The sequence below is a fragment of the Taudactylus pleione genome, unplaced genomic scaffold, assembly GCF_031769625.1.
Source record: "Taudactylus pleione unplaced genomic scaffold, aTauple2 ptg000125l, whole genome shotgun sequence".
Classification (NCBI taxonomy): Eukaryota; Metazoa; Chordata; class Amphibia; order Anura; family Myobatrachidae; genus Taudactylus; species Taudactylus pleione.
This window is the reverse complement of record NW_028284527.1, coordinates 9,822,993-9,839,621: the sequence shown is the minus strand read 5'-3', so window position 1 is coordinate 9,839,621 and position 16,629 is coordinate 9,822,993. Positions and strand designations below refer to the sequence as shown.

General features: G+C 42.2%; 1 protein-coding gene across 1 annotated transcript in view; it reads right to left on the bottom strand.

Moving 5' to 3' along the window:
- PDE10A (phosphodiesterase 10A) overlaps nucleotides 1–12,473 on the bottom strand; it is a 253,134-nt gene extending 240,661 nt beyond the window's left edge. Inside the window, exon 1 of the mRNA XM_088472542.1 lies at nucleotides 11,657–12,473. Coding sequence (XP_088328668.1) covers nucleotides 11,657–12,473 — 817 coding nt within the window. The remainder of the gene's footprint in view (nucleotides 1–11,656) is intronic.
- Nucleotides 12,474–16,629: the final 4,156 nt, after the last annotated feature.

The window sequence follows — 16,629 nt, the reverse complement described above, 5'->3', positions numbered from 1 at the left end:
GCCCACACTTGCCTACCCTCCCGAGACCTGCAGGAGGCACCCTGGGGAAAGTAGGCACTTCTCCCACATTCTGTCCACTTCCTAGTGAAGTGGGCAGAATGGAGAGAATTTCCACGTGGATCGGTGGGTACGCTAGAAGGGGCGTGGCCTAATTATGCAAATTTTTGTAAATGCATCATCTGGCCCTGCTCCTTAGTCAAATATGCGGGATTTGCTGCATTTTATCATGAGAGGGTGAGGCTTAAGGATGCAGATCATTTGGCCACACGCCCCACCCACCAGTATCTCATCTCCGACCAACTCACGCAGAGGTAAATTTTAATGTCGGCAAGTATGGCTTGGCCAGTGTCCAGACCTGCAATCAGGCAGGGAGGAGCACAAAACTCTGACTGTTTGTGTGAAGCTGTAGCAGCCAAGCTGCGAGGCCAGGAGGCGTGGTCCATACTTGCTAGAAGAAGGGAGGAATACTAAAGAGACTGACTTTGTGGAAGTCAGCCAGGGGGCAATGAGATGCAAATAAAATGCACAAGCAGACTTTGTTGATTAAAATGTAATGCCGCATGTGTATGTTGTGTGTGGGCTAAATCTGTAAAATCATCACAATGGAACGGGGTGTGGAAAACAGTCGCTAACACTAACGTAGCTTTTCATATACAGACAGTCGCACACAGAACATACACATGCAGCATATAATTTTACTCAGCAAAGTCTGCGTTCACAGGGGGATGTAGCGGCATCCGGTCGGCACATGCGCGGCACCTTCTCTGCATTTTTCCCAAGAAATACAGTAATAAGGCTGCAGAGGGGATTCGCAGGGACCAGTAGAGTCACAAGGGAGTGTGCGGGCCGCATCTGGGTGTCACCCACCGAGGGGTGACACCCAGGTGCAGACTCCCCCCACAGTGACAGAAGCTGGGTGCTGCACTGTATAATTAAGTGTAGCACTCGGCTCCTGACACAGTGGGGGAGCCGGCATTGCACGCAGAACTTCAGCCTGCTGCATGGTGTTTGAACTGCTGCTGGACACACAGGCAGTATAGCAGCAGCAACACTGCAGCGCGACTCCATTTCCTGCTAGTCAGTCAGCTGAGCTCCACTTCAGTCACTTGATATGTCCAGAGTGAGCAACCAAGTGCAGCCTGTCTCCTCCCCCCCGCATTGTAGTCAGCCACTCTCCCCGCAGCGTGCGCTGAGCTGATCTAGCAGCCCAGCCCCCCCCAACCAACCTCCCCTGGCTGTAGCATGCACAGCTGTAGCCAGCCAACAGCGCCCGTGCAGCCAGCCTCCTCCATTGCAACCCCCAAACCCCCCCCCCCAGTGTAACCAACCCCCACTCAGCAGCATGTGGTAATCTAATGGGGGGTATCCACTAGACGATAAAGTTAAACGATTGAACGTTAACGATTAAATCGTTCGATCATCGTTCGAGCATCGTTTGAAAATAGTTTGAAAATTTGGTCTTTTAGACATCTATCATCGTGCAAACATGCTGGTCAACCTGACGATATCGTCAGGCTCAGCATGTTTCCAGATGATGGATGACCCTGCCCTGAACGTCTGTTCGTTCAGTGTAGGCTCATCACACGACTGACAAACGACTGCACGATTACAATGTCGTAATCGTGCAGTCGTTTTCAGATCTTGTAGTGGATGCCCCCCATAAGCTGCCCCCTTCAACCAACCACCCCTGCAGCCTACTCTGCTGTCAGAAACCACCCGCAAGCACACAGTGAGTGCAGCCCCCCCTCTGCAGTGTGCATGTTGCAGCCAGCCTCCTACTCTCCCTCCCTGTGATGTAGGAACTGCTGGAGACTTCTACTCCCCCGAATAATTTATCTTTCTGTCTGTGCTGGGTCTTGTAGATTTCATAGGCAGAAGGTAAGAGAGAAAGATGGCACTCTGGGTAAGTTTAACTGAAAACATTTTATTATATATATATTCGCCGAATCACTATTTTTTGTGTAGGCATTTATTTTCTTATATGTTCCCCCACCTTCTATTGTCTCCTTCTGTTCTGCCCTCTTTACTTCTGTTTCACCATGTCTTTCCCCCTTTCCTCCAGTCTCCCTCTGTTTGTCCCTCTTTCCTCTCATCTCATCCTATTCTTCCTCCTTTTCTCCTGTATCACTCTGTATGAATATATATAGTATACAACGTGAGATGAAAGATTGAAATTATCAATATAATATCATTGACGCACACTTTTTTTCTTGTTTCTACAAATTTCTTGGGGCTCTTCTAACAGGGGGCCTAAAAAGAGGTGCAGCTTGTCTTATATATACAGGTACAATTTTCTTAAAGTGTATTTTAGCGCAAGTTAAGGGAGAGAGGGAGAATTGCAAGTATTCACCACTCTTGGCTTTTTACCTTTTTTGTTACATTACAACCTGTAATTTATTTATTTTATCTGAATTTTATGTGATGGATCTGCATAAAATAGGTCTAATTTGGTGTAGTGAAATGAGAAAAATATATATAAAAAAGAATCTTTATAAATAAAATTCTGAAAATTGGCATGTGCATATGTAATCACCCCCTTTGCTATGAAGATCCTCAAAAGTTCTGGTGCAAACAATTACCTTCAGAAGTCACATAATTAGTGAAATGAAGTCCACTTGTGTGAAATCTAAGTGTCACATGATCTGTCAGTATAAACACACCTTTTCTGAAAGGCCCCAGAGGCTGCAACACCACTAAGCAAGACGCATCACACCATGACAACCAAGAAGCTCTCCAAACAATTCAGGGACAAAGCTGTTGAGAAGTACAATTCTGGGTTGGGTTATAAAAAAAAAATATCCAAATCTTTGATGATCCCCAGAGCACCATCAAATCCATCAGCAACAAATGTAAAGAACATGGTACCACAACAAACCTGCCAAGAGAGGGCCGCCCACCATAACTCAGACCGGGCAAGGAAGGCACTAATCAGAGAGGCAGCACAGAGACCAAAGGTAACCCTGAAGGAGCTGCAGAGTTCCACAGCAGAGACTGGTGTATCTGTGCATGTGACCACAATAAGCCGTACACTCCATAGAGCTGGGCTTTATGGAAGAGTGGCCAGAAAAAAGCCATTACTTATACCCCTTTTAAACCGGAGCTAAAACCCGGGTTATTGCAGGGTTAACCCGGGCAGGACCCGGCAATCCAACACAGGTAAATGGCAGGGTTTAACACGGACGTAGCCCGTGAAACCCTGCTGTGGGAACAGTGCACTCCGGGTCACGATGACCTGGAGTGCGCTGCTAGCTGGCCAATTGGTCCGGCTTCAGTGGCGCTTGGAGATGATGTAATCTCCAAGCGTCCACTTTCACGCCGGGAAAGCCGGGTCTATTCAGACCTGAGTACGGTGTGAGCGGCGCCGGCTCAGGAATATCCAGAGTCGGCGCCGGCTAAATTCCGGGTCTGATCCGGATAGGAACTCTTTTGCAACTCCGGGTCAGACCCGGAATTTAGGTGGAAAAGGGGTATCCGTGATAAAAATAAGAAGACATGATTTGAGTTTGCCAAAAGGCATGTGGGCGACTCCCCAAACTTTTCGGCCACCGAGGAAAGACGCTACATCTGGCGCAAACCCAACACATCCAATCACCATAAGAACACAGAACACCATTCCCCGGGGAAACATGGTGTTGGAAGCATTATGCTGTGGGGATGTTTTTCAGCAGCAGGGACTGGGAAACTGATTTGATTCGAGGAAAAGATGGATGGTGCTATATACAGGGATATTCTTGAGCAAAACCTGTTTCAGTCTTCCTGTGATTTGAGACTGGGACGGAGGTTCACCTTCCAGCAGTGCAATGACCCGAAGCATACTGCCAAAGCAACCCTCGAGTGGTGTAAGGGGAAACATTTAAATGTGTTGGAATGGCCTAGTCAAAGCCCAGATCTCAATCCAATTGAGAATCTGTGGTCAGACTTGAAGATTGCTGTTCACAAGCGGAAACCATCCAACATGAAGGAGCTGGAGCAGTTTTGCCTTAAGGAATGGGCAAAACTACCAGGGGCAAGATGTGGAAAGCTCATACAGACTTAGTCAAAGCGACTTGCAGCTGTAATTGCCGCAAAAGGTGGCTCGTCACTTTAGAGGGGGTGAATAGTTATGCATGCTGAAGTTTTCTGTTATGTTATCCTAAATGTTGTTTGATTCACAAAACAAAAAAAAAAAAAAACACAACTTCACAGTTGTAGACATGTTCTGTGAATGAAATGATGCACACCTTCAAACAATCCATTTTAATTCCAGGTTGTGAGGCAACAAAAAAATTAAAAAATGCAAAGGTGGATGAATACTTTTGCAAGGCACTTGTATGTGTGTGCTATATAAATACTGGTAATAAATAAATAATATTCTGCAACTGACAAACATTTATCTTGGGTAAGGAATGTACTACTAGCTCCAATGTGTGCGATCTGTTGGGATGTTGAAATATCCCTCATTTGAGCAATACAGTCCCTGAAAAGTCTTTTAAAGTAACAGCCGAATAGATTATCTGTTCCAGGTCATGCAGCATATGCTACTGGCCAATTTCTGATCCAATAATCAGTAACTTTCTACTTATACAAACATTAAATGGCATAAAATATACAAAGTCTTCAAACATTATGATTTTTCTCTGAAACACACTGAGCTATGTAAATATGATGAATGCATCAGAAAAGTTTAAACATAACTGCTTTAAGAATAGGTCTAACTGGTATCATTTATCTTGTTTGAGTAAGCTCAGCTGTAGGATATCTGGAATATATATCCACTTTCATGTAATTATGCCTTTATATAATTAAGTACAGGATCAAGAAATGTGATTAAACAGCTACAAATCTTAATAAAATAATATTGCAATCAATAAACAAATAGTCACCTAATAAATTAAAAGGAATCTATATTGCATTATAGAGATATCTAATTTATTCATTTGAGGCGATACTTTTTCGCCTATGACGTAATTTTCGCCTGTTTTGCCTTTACCCCGTATTCAATTTGGAAGACTTCCCGCCTAGATGTAAAGTCAATGCAATGTACTAGGCGAAAAAGTTTCGCCTATGCATAGCAGGCGGAAAAAAGTGCAGAATAAGGGTATTGGGGTGCAACGTTGCGGGAACCCCCCTGCAGCCTTCAGACAGGGAAGCAATCGGGAAGCCGACTGCCTATATACCGGAAGCCAGCTTCCCGACTGTCTTATCCCGGCAAGGGTGAAATGCCGGGCGTCTAGATGTAGACGCCCGCATTTCCCCGATGCAGGGAGAGCGGCGCCCGGCATCACGATCGTAGTGATGCCGGGCGCCGCGAGCGGACAGCCGCGGGGGGGGAGGGTTAGGTTTAGGGCTCCCGGGGGGACTTAGGGTTAGGCACCCCCCCAGGAGGGTTAGGGTTAGGCTAGGGGGAGGGAGGGTTAGGGTTAGGCACCCCTGGAGGGGACTTAGGGTTAGGCACCCCCACGGGGGGGACTTAGGTTTAGGCAGCGGGGAAGGGGGTGGTTAGGGTTAGGCACTTAGAGGGGGTGGTTAGGGTTAGGCACCCCTAAGGAGGGTTAGGGTTAGGGGGGTTAGGTTAGGTTAGTGGATACTTACCTATCCACGATCGGGATTTCCAGCGCTGTCGGGCTTCCGCTGCGTCGCACTCTGCTCCTGTCATGCGGCCGGCGGTATATCATACCCATTCCTTCAGACAGTCCCTCAAACGTAAACTGTGTCAATTTTTTTTAAAAAAACACTTAAGGACAACCCAAAAAATTACTTTGCAAAAGGGGGTGAAAAAAAAAAATGTTTAGGTACAAAGTTATAAACTAGCGAACTTTGGGCCTGATTCAGACCCACTCGCGAGCGGCTGTCCGCTCGCAAGTGGGTCGATGTTCTGCACTGAGCATGCGCACGACGGAGGGAGCTCCGTCGTGCGCATGCGCCAGACGCGACGAGCGAAGGAAAGTCCTTCGCTCGTTGTGTCTGATCAAAGGGGGCGTGCTGTCGATGTTGATTGACAGCACGCCCCCTTTGGTGGGCGTGCCTCCCTGACGGGGGCGTTCCCATGGGAACGCCTCCCATCAGAAGCCGGCCCACTGACATCACTAGTGATGTCAGTGGGAGTGATTTTGGCTCTGATAGAGCCAAAATCACTCCGGAGCTTGCGGTTGAAAACCTCAACCGCAGGCTCCGGCTCGCAGTTTCGATGGTCGCGATGGTCAAGACCATCGCGGCCATCAAACTGCACGCTCGTATAGGCTGTGGGTGGTGGCCCACAGCTATACGAGCGTCCAGGAGGACGCTCCATTTTTATGGAGGGCGGCCCTCATTCAGAGCGTGCGCTCTGCTCAGAGCGTACGGCTCTGAATGAGGTCCTTGGGTTCTTGGGGGGGTCCCCAAGTAAGCCCCAAGAGTTTTTTTGATTGCAGGTGTTTGCGGCAGGTGGATTTTTCATGATTTTTTCCAACTTCACTTTAGCAACTTTTAAATATGCTGACCCCCATTTTCAAGTACCCCGAATTTGCTGGGATAAGTTATTTTCAGGAAAAAATACTCCTGAATACTATTCTGCACCATGTATAGAAAAATGCTATTAGCAGCAATTAAGGCCGTTTAAAAAGACCAAATACCTTCAGCAAGCTAAATCGGCGGGTACCATAGGGAGCCCCCATGTCAGAGCATCTTTTGGGGGGTGTCAGGCTGATTTCCCCAAATCTGACAGTACTTTCCACCTGTTCAAGTTTTGCCAAGTCCCGTTTTCGCGTACTCAAATTGAATACGGGGTAAAGCGGGCAGGCGCGCGCGATACTTTTCCGCCTACAAAACAGGTGAAGTAGGCGAAAAGTCCAGGATGTAAAAAAGCATTGCGGCTCAGCTCAAATTGAATGCGAGCCATAGTTGTAATCTGAGAATAATAGATTACACCTACTGGTACAAAGTTAAAAGAGAAAAAAAAGTGGTAAAAGGTTCAATCAGGAAAACATGGGGAGCATTGGTGTAAATAAAGGAAGGGGGTGTTTATCAAAACCAGCATCTTCTAATTTCCAGTGGTAACATAACTTCCCAAAAAATGATGTACCAGTCAGCTTCTTTGAAATAATCTAAAACTGCTCATAATAAATTATTGTATTTTTCTGCAAAGGTTATATCCATCAGAACTAAAAAATCCTTTAAAACATAAAAACAGGTTTCTTTGGGAGTATGTTCTAGTTGCACATTTACTGAAGCCATTGACAAGACCATGAATACTAGGTGAAGGGTTATTCCTTACCCAAATTGATTTGTCAGGACTGGTGCTGCAGTGATAGTTTCTATGTAAACCAGTCTGTTGGCAAACATGTCTGGCCATGCAAAGCATCCTTCCTTGACAACATGTTTGGGAGGCCCATAATTCTGTATGTGATGATAGTGCTGTATCATGTACAACTTATATACTGGTGTCCCATGTTCACCAAACTTGAAAATTATAGTATCATTTTTTTATACATAAAAATGTGTTATACATAATATTGAAACTTAATAGCGAATACATATATTGTAACATTATATAAATGGTTAAAAGCATGGTTGTAAGCTTATGGAACATTAACCTTTAATGAACCTGCCTTTGTTGTAGATCTACATGCATCTTGCAAAAGTTGAAATGAAAGTGCAGCTTCTTTTAGTCAACGCATTTTACTTCGCTATTGGAATCAATTCTGTGCATCAGTCCCTATGAGTGCCGAAAAGAAACCACTTACAGATTGTGTTGTACTAATCCTAGAAAAACAGGTGACACATAGAATAGAAACAAGGGGGTGTGCTCTAAAATGTCACCCAAACAAGTTTTATTTAGAACTCAACAACTAAACAGATATTTTACATTCTATATTTTCCGTTTAACTTTAACTTTACATTATTTAAAGCCAAACACAATGTGCTTCAACTTAAATCAAACATCACCAGAGTATAGGGTCACAGGGGTCTATTCAGCAACGATGACGATGTTTCCCACAATATTATCTGGCAACATCGTCACAAATAATTATCACTTGTCAAATTTTTAGTAAGCTATTCAGCAAGATTTTCAGCAGGGACAAGCAGTTGCGGTAACACGCTGTCCCTGCGATGTTACAGAAGGGATTGTTTTTCGGTTTCCAAAACAATCCCTTCTGTTTGTTCCTCTGCGCATGCTCAGTCATGAGCTAGAGAACAGTCTACGTCCTGGCTTCCCGGTGACCGCGGAGGGGTAAGTACAGCTCCAGTCTGTTCAAATAGATTGACATGTGTATACAGGCTTTATACATGTATATTTATGTGTTTTTATATTTAAAATGTATATATACACACATTTTAAATATAATAGCACATAAATATACATGTATAGAGGATAGTATAAAGCCTGTATACACATGTCAATCACTTTCGGCAGGTTTAATAGGCTCTAATTGGCCTTACCTGCCGCCAAACACTGGGAAGCAGGCATGAAGACTTGGCGGGCTTACAAGATGCTGCAGGGACTTATGGGAAATATTCCCTCTATCCCTGTAATTTTTGGGAAATTTAAGGCATTTTCTTCTTATATAACGCCATTCTGAATGGCGTTGTATAACAATGATTTATCAAGTGATTTAACTCTTTTTGCTATGCTGAATAGCAAAAAGCGTTAAAGCATTGTAGAGATCTATGGGTGATCCCTACAGTGCAGTATTCAGCGAGATAGGAGTTAGTGGAGAAGATAATTGCGTTATCTTCTCCATTACCCCATTGCTAAATAGGGGATTTACATAAAAAATACGTAAATCATGGTTTCCGTTTTTATGTAAAAAAAAAAAAAATCAATGCTGTATAGACCCCTCAGAAGGAAAAGTCACTTAATGGATTACAGTTAATACAATTCTACCAAGAGCTTTAAAAGGCTGCATGGACTTCTTAGATCTGATCACACATAGAAATTAATGTTGGGATAGCTTCAAAATGCACTGGCAGCAAATCTCACATGTTCATATTATGTGAAGACTACTTTAACAAATGGATATGCTCAGGGGTGTAACAGTATCTCTGGGTGCCATGGCAAAAATTTGCCGGGGCCAGGTAATGCCACTCCTGGTGCCACTTTTGGGCGCTGTTCTGTATATACTCCAATAGACAATAGGCCTCCACTCTCACATTATACAACGCTGTACAATGAGGGGATCAGGTCACAAATAAATTACATGAAAAAATATGAAACAGAAGCTAAAGAGGGTCCTAGCCAAATGATTTTGCAATCTTCATGCAGTTTATATGTATTTCAGTTGTATTACTATTGTATCCATGAGTAGATTATTCTAACAAAGCAGATAATCTTGCACGAAAAGTTACGTCACTAGTTAGACACGATGGGACAGAGGCCATGATTCAGAGCCAGACGCTCTGACCAGAGCGCTCGCTCTGAATCAGGGCCCACCTCCATAAATATGGAGCGTCCTCCTGGACGCTCGTATAGCTGTGGGTCACCACCCACAGCCTATACGAGTGTGCAGGATGATGGTCGCGATGGTCTTGACCATCGCGACCATCGCCAGTGTGAGCAGAAGCCTGCGGTTGAGTTTCTCAACCGCAAGGCCAGGAGTGATTTTGGCTATCAGAGCCAAAATCACTCCCACTGACATCACTAGTGATGTCAGTGGGGCCGGCTTCTGACGGCAGGCGTTCCCTTGGGAACGCCACGTCTGGCAGGCATGCCCACCAAAGGGGGCGTGCTGTCAATCAACATCGACAGCAAGCCCCCTTTGATCAGACACAACGAGCGAAGGTAAGTCCTTCGCTCGTCGCGTCTTGCGCATGCACACGACGGAGCTCCCTCCATCGTGCGCATGCGCAGTGCACACCATCGACCCACTTGCGAGCGGACAGCCGCTCGCGAGTGGGTCTGAATCAGGCCCAGAGTCAGTTAGCCACAAGTGCAGTAAGGGCCAGATTCTGAGGTTTACGCAGGGTCGATGTCGGACGCAAGTGGCCGATGTTGTCATCAGTCTGCGTATGCTTCAGAGTCGCACTGCGCATGCATCCTTATGGTTACCGCCGAAAGCCGCAGAACAAGTTTGGACTCAGAGGAAAAAAGTGATAACGGGGGTGGCTAGCCAGACGCGGGCACATCACAGTCAGCAACAAGTTGAACTGATTTCACCAGAAATGTTCAGACAGACATTCGGCACCTCCACAGAGCTGGTGCAGTGTTCAATGGGGTGACCGTTGTGTTGGTGATGGCGAGTCTTAATACGCAAAGCGTCAGATTAGCTCCTCATTAAGGGGGGGTGGACACAGTCGCTCTATGGAAAAAGATGCAGCCACCTCTAAATCAGGCCCTAATAGAGCACAGGTTATCTGAGCAGGAAAGCCTTGCTTAGTTCTGCTTGCGTCTCAAAGCTGGAAGCACAAAACCAGCAAGGCTTTCTTTTGATAATAACCCAATATGTTTGACTCACTGAATATGCAAAAAGTAAACTGGTGACCCACTGTAAAAGGTGTAACAATCTATACTTTTAGTTCAAACCTACGGGTAAGGAAACTAGGTTAGATCTTTATAAATCGCACCAAGCAAATATTGACAGTAATCCAACAATCAATACCTCACAGTGAAACACTGCAAATTTCCATTTTTCAGGTTTTTTTTTACTTTTTGCTTCAAATGACGCTATTTAGACTACAGTTACCATAATACTCCCTAGGGATCAGGTACAGCATATATTGCTGTGACCAACACCAGTAGAGCCCAATGTACAATGGCAAAATTTGTGCTTAGTCCCAGCAAAACACTCACTGTTCAATATTTCTGCTGTATTTATAAAGTCTGCAAAAACATACACAATATCCCATGCAACAAGCACTTTAAAGATACAGATGAATACACTTGTATTTATCTTGAAGTTTGCTTTAACATTAATCTAATTTCCCAGATTACTTTGAAATTTGAATGACTAAATTAGGAATATCAGATTTATCAATATACAATTTACTGCTTAAAAAGGAATATATGCAGTATGTTTTCTTTTATCTTGAATAGCTTTTATATGTTTACTATATGAAACATACTGTATTGTTAAAGAGATTGCACAATGCTGTATATTTCTTTACTGAAATATAGTTATATTATTAATACAAAATAAACCAATTGCATTCATCATAAAGACAAATATTTTGTATACTATTTAGAAGAAAATAATGATTTATGCAATGAAAACAAATAGTTTAAGGAAAAAATAAATAGGTGCATTATATCCCACAGCATAAAATTAATGACAATATACCCCACAACATATCTGTATCCTGCTTTTATGACTTGTATTTCTAAACAACTATCCATTATTGGCCATACAATGCAAATGTACAATCATCCAATCAGTGCCACAAAATAAAAGCACTTTCTATTAAATAGTGTTGGGAAGTCGAAAACCAAATGAAATGAATATGATGACATCCACAACAGCGAGTAATGTACATAGCTCAGCAGCAGTAGGGCAGAAGATGCTATTGGATAACTGAATTTGTGAAAACTGCTGTACTGTACAGCAAGCACTGCTCACTGCTGTGTGAAATGTATATATATATATATATATATATATATATATATATATATATATATATATATATATATATACACACATATACAAATTTTATATATACACATACACGGCCATTTGCAATACATACAAACAGGGCATGGGATACTTACTGGCGCTTATAAAGCAGTCTGTAAACCTCCTAAAGCAGCCTTCAGAGGAAGGTCCATCTTCCATGTCTGGACTAAGGAAAGGGGGTCCAGTGGAAGCAGCTGGGGATCTGCTGCCCACAATACAGCTTATGTCAGCAGCACCAGCTCTCTGGAGCAGCAGCCTCACACATGCAGATGTTGAAGGCTCAGTGATCCTGCTTCCCAGCCCAGCACCTTGCCGTATTGGATATGCCCACTGCGGTCTACGTACACGGAGTACAGTTCCAGGGGAAAGGCAGAGCAGTAACAGCCCCTGGATGGGGAATGGCTGTGCCCCGGGCTGCGGGGACTCCGGGCTACGGCTAACCACTTTCCAGCTGCTGCTCCACTGTCTCAGCGAGGGATCTCTTCCCCACCCAGCAGCTCTTCGCCTCCTCCTACCTCCACCCACCAGACTCCGTATTGCTTCCCTCTCATCCACTCCTCGCCTTCCCACTGGGCCGGCGATGATGTTAGAGGAAGAGGATGGGGTGGCAGCAATGGGTGGGAGGGAGAAAGTCTGCGAGCCGGGCGAGGAGACACAGAGAAGAGGGGACGGGTGGGCTGTCTTCCTTTCTCTGCCTTTATACGAAGCAGCTGTGGGCTGGAGACGAGGAGGAAGGCGGTAGAATGTGAATGGGATTAAGCCGCCGCCTCTCTTCTCAGTCCTGCAACTTGCACTGGAGCCCAGAGGGGAGTGGATACCGGCGCCGCGTTGATCAGCTAAACCCCTGCTCCTGCTCCCTGCGGCCAGCGGTGCTTTGTGCTGTGATGACAGGAGCCTTTCTGCGCTTGACATATTATATACACACAGCCCAGATATAAGCACGACTGTGACTGCAGAGGAAATGGTGGGATGGGAGGGATTCCGGGTAACAGACGTCAGAGTTAGCTGCTCTCTGCCTTCCTAGCAGTCGCCGAGAGGGTTCAGTGTCCCCCACCCCAAACAAACGTAGTATTCCCATCACCACCTCCCAGCACCTGCCTTACCCATGGGAGCTCAGTGTACCCAGCACAGAGGAAGCGGAGCACACACCTGCACATAAGTGAGAGAATCACAAGTCCCTGCTCTGAGATTCCTCCCACTGGTCTCTGTACATGGGACCAGTCTGTGCCACATGCAAAACTTTGCTCTTGTGTCACTTACACCTGTATCATGCTGTTAAAAATAACACACACTATTTCATTGTGTAGGATCAACTGATACAATTTCATATAAAGGGGCTAGTGCAAATATTTAATGATGAAATGTGCAAATATTCAGACAGGAATGATAAAACGCATCATTACTTCCAATTCTGACTTCTGATATCTGCTATTTGAAAAATACATTTTTCCAGAACATCTTTGTTTAAAAGCTGTCATTATTTTGCCTTACTCAGCTGACCCCAATGACTAAAGTAACACAAAGCACATTGCTCTCTCCAATAGTTTTAAGAAAAAAAAAATCAGCAAAGCAGTTTCTTCTGGAACTTGTATTTTTGCGAACAGTTGACTATCTATTTAATCTATCTATACCTTCTAAACGCTGGAGATATATATATATATATATATATATATATATATATATATATATATATATATATATATATGTATATGTATATATATGTATGTAGCAAAGCATGTCTGAGTGTATTAATCTTTCATTTCAATTGAACAATTAACTTGGTTACCCAGAAGATTACTGTGAGTTTATTTTAGACATGGACAAACAATCATTCAGCCCATCTATTGTAACTGATTGTCATTGAAATGCTGCAAGATTTCACTCAGGAAAACGACATGTTGCTGTGATCACCGCTGTTATATCATAACTATTTATATTATTTTGCAACAATTGTCAAATATGTTACAATAAAGGTTTATTGATATTTTCACATTATATGTATTCGTTATTTTTATTCTTGCTACGAGCATTAGCACATCTATGACACACAATTCTGTACAACATCTGTGTTCCCAATTCTGTGCAACAGGATACTTATTTCCCAGCCCGCTACTGTGTTTGACGAGTAAGAAATCGGCCCCTCTGCACTTTCACTTGATGAGGAAGGAAGCCGAAGTCTAACGCCTGGCCGCTTGTTTCTTTAATGTGTCAATAGGATTGTATTGTATATTGTCAAATACTTCATGTTACCATCACGTTTTCAAAACAAGTGTTTGATGATAGAGAGTCAGACAAAACATTGTATGATGCCAAGATAATAGTGAGAGCATATTTAAACGAATTATACTCTGAACGCAGCAGAATCCAGGGCAAATTATTTTGTTTTAAAGGTATGATTAACCGTTAATCTGCCGTTCTCAACTGGGACATCTCAGCCTCTTGTGTTATCTTGAGCCTAATATAATATATATATATATATATATATATATATATATATATATATATATATATATATACTTATACTTGCAAAGAGTTTTGCAAATATTTGTATTCTTTGTAAAGTAAATAAACTGATGTAAAAGTGCTTGGCAGGCATATGAACCATACAGGTAACTGTGCAGTGTACATATTGTTCTCTATTTGAATTTGCCATCATACTGTAGGTCTTATGGTAGCCATTCCTGCAAGTAGTAAATGCAGGAATCAACACAAGACAAATACGTTTGCACTTAAGGAAAAATGTAAGATAAAAATATAATAATATTGTGGAATATGTTGAGCATTTATCTTTAATGAATTCCATTTTGGTTTCACACTGTAATATATTTCTGTATTTTTACAATGCTAACATGCTAATTGATTTATCTGGGATTTTTGCCCAGTACTAGATATTAACTAACTCTGCTGCATTGTAGTTCTTCCTAGCAGCTCCATTATACATGCTGATCAATAAATGTAAGTCCCTATATGCACTAATTTAGTTAAAAAAAAATTTAAACCATTACTAAACTGCATTAATCTGCTCCTCCCCTTGTGAATACTATACCCTAATGAAACATTTATCTTGTGGATTCCTAATAGGCTATAATAGCAAAATCTCTAAAACACTTACATTTTACATTATATGAGTTAACCTTATATGAGGTTACATCATATGTGTGTAAAAAGATTGTGCATACCTGTATCAATTTTTCAATAAGAGTATGAAATTCTGATTATGGACTTTATTATAATTTTTTTAACCACAAACATATGCAATAAATCTATTTTTTTACTATAAACATATGCAAGAAATCTATTTTATGAACTGATCAAAATGCATGGGTAGATCCAAATATTAAGTCGTGTTTTTATTCTAGATACTGTATTACTACATTTGGACACATTGATATTGTCTAATTATGTAAATAGTAAAATTGACATAACATACAATGATAACATATCTAACCATACTCCACAACAACAATACAGCTGCAAATATGGACATTGTTTGAAAAGTGTCCATGAGTTCAGCTGTATATTGTATGTTTATGGCCAATTCTAAGATGCACTACTTCGATAACATTAAATGAAAAGTGTTCTTTTTTTTCACACTTTGTTTTCCACATACCTGCTATTGCTAATGTAGTCTTTCATTTGGGATAGATTTGATTATGAGAGTAACGTGACCCCAGGCTTCCTATATATATATATATATATATATATATATATATATATATATATATATATATGTATACCCCATTGGAAGACAGCTCCCTAAAAAAAAAAAAAAGAAACGATGGACTGGAAATAACATTGGTTGAATGAACAAAACCAAGTAAGAATATTAAAAACAAGCTACCAATGTCCTTGAATCCTGATCACTATTTCTAAATGATAAATCCACTGGAAGTTTATTTACAATAAAAAATAGTCTTGCAACATTCCAAAAGTAAAAGCACGAAGTAATAATATTTCAATAACAATAAAATAAAATCACAAACAGCTTCCTTGGGATACTTTTTTTTCAAGAACACATGTATGTGGTAGGAGAGCAGAAGAAGCTTGCAAACTTTTTTTCTGAAAGATTATTTCTAATTTCTAATTTATTGAACTATTTGGCACCAGTGGTGTGCAGTAATGCAGCAATGTTAGCATAAATGATATACAGTACACATATATTTACCTCTTTCATGCCCCATGCTTATATGGGTTCAATACTTTGTTTTCATCTTTGTGCTCTTCTGTTTTTTTTTTTTTAATCTTCGAAATCTGAAAAGAATATCTGAAATTAGGTATTAAATAAATTCAAACCTTATTGCAATCCAGGATTGTTTTGTTTTGAGAATGGCTTATGCCACATTTGAAGCCCTTTATTAAACAGCATACTCAGTAATCTAGTGCTTCAGTGCTTTAAAGCTTTGGTAAACAATGGTGTGGGGACACATCTAGGGCAGAGGCAGGAGAGCATGTTATTTTGGGATAGTAGGTTGAAATTTATTATTATTATTATTAGCATTTATTTATATGGCGCCACAAGTGTTCCGCAGCGCCTTACAAAGTACAAAAACAAATTGTATACAAGTGACTTACAGAACAATACAATACAGGACATGGATAATATATATTGCTACATTAGTGACCATATCACCCAGATAAGCAACAGAGCATAAGCAACCAAGTGTTAGGTGCCCTAGTGGTGAGTAAGAAGTAAATGACACTATAGTAAGGAGAAGCACAAGAGGGTAGATGGCCCTGCTCGTGAGAGCTTACATTCTAAAAAGGTGGGGGAAGACAAACTGGGTTGACACAGATGGGGTAGATGGGGACGAATGAGCATGTAGCAAGGAGTTAGAATGATAGCTGGAAGGCTTTGATGAAGTAGTGGGTCTTGAGAGCCCGTTTGAAGGATTGCAAACAGGTGGAGAGTCTGATGCGGAGTGGGAGAGAGTTCCAGAGGTGGGGAGCAGTGCGGGCAAAATCTTGGAGGCGGGAGTGGGAGGAAGTAATCAGCTGGCATGAAAGGGGGCGTGCATTAGTTGAGCGAAGAGGGCGGAGAGGAGCGTGAAGGGAGATGAGATCAGAGATG